The sequence below is a fragment of the Tupaia chinensis genome, unplaced genomic scaffold (genome assembly GCF_000334495.1).
Source record: "Tupaia chinensis unplaced genomic scaffold, TupChi_1.0 Scaffold143921_1, whole genome shotgun sequence".
NCBI lineage: Eukaryota > Metazoa > Chordata > Mammalia > Scandentia > Tupaiidae > Tupaia > Tupaia belangeri.
Window position 1 is genome coordinate 403371 of NW_006203772.1, and position 974 is coordinate 404344.

The 974-nt window shown below is 47.7% G+C and overlaps 1 protein-coding gene across 1 annotated transcript in view; it reads left to right on the forward strand.

The window, feature by feature from the left end:
- The window catches only part of SUPT6H (SPT6 homolog, histone chaperone and transcription elongation factor), a 44591-nt gene that overhangs the window by 23051 nt on the left and 20566 nt on the right, over positions 1-974 (forward strand). The window contains 1 exon segment of the mRNA XM_006165455.3: positions 1-17. Within this exon segment, the coding sequence (XP_006165517.1) occupies positions 1-17 (17 nt within the window).

Sequence of the window (974 nt, forward strand, 5' to 3'; positions counted from 1 at the left end):
AAGAGCGGGAAAAGAAGGCAAGTGACTGGATGGGTGTGCTTCTGATTCAGTGGGATGAATACATAAGGTCTAAGCAGTTGCCACATAGGACCCTGCTTACCTCTGACCTGGTTGCTCATCCCTCATCTCCTGGGATAAGTCTTGCTTCCCGGCAGTAGATGGCACTCAAGTTATCTGGTGCAGAGTTTCCTCCTGGCTGAAGGCCAGTTCCTAGGCCTCGTGTGATTCTGGGGCTGCCTTTAGTGCCTCTGTTCTTTCCAGCATCTGGGTCAGACTGTTCCAGGAGCTGAAAGGCACTGAGGCGTGAAGCCAACTTTTTGCCTGCTTTAGCCTTTTCAGTGCCTTTTTCCAAGGAAAGAGAAATTTGAATTTGTCTGGGTTATATACTCTTCTTGCATTTTTTTTTATCCTAAAAATACATCTTTTTTTTTCCCTCCAGTTTGTGACATGGTGTGTGCACTCATAAGAAAGTTACAGAGAGGAAGAGGGAAAGTGAGCAATCACCCCCCAAGGGAGATGGCCACACTGCAGCCTCTTCTCCATTCTCCTTTCAGTAATTTGGGTCCAGGACTCAAACCACAGAGTCACCATGTGGGATCCAGCTGCCTTAACCTCCACACCACCTGCTGGCCTCCCTACAGGGTCTTTAAACCACACTCTACTCCCAGCCTCAGTCAGCCTGGATCATGGGCACAGCGGTGCCTGGTATATTAGGGTGGTCCTAGGACATGGACCCAGGATCTTCTCTTATGGGTCCAGCTGTATCGCATTAGCACTGTGCCACTACCAGCCCCACAAACAACTATTTCAGAAAATTCTTGAAATGGAGATTGGGCCAGCCCTAAGGCCTAATGGTTAAGAGAGCCATATGGCCAACCATGTGGTTCAAATCCCAGCCCCATACATCTAAAGAAAAAAAAAAAAAAAAAAAAAAAAACTGGGCACGTGCATGTGTGTGCCCAAAATTTCAGCAG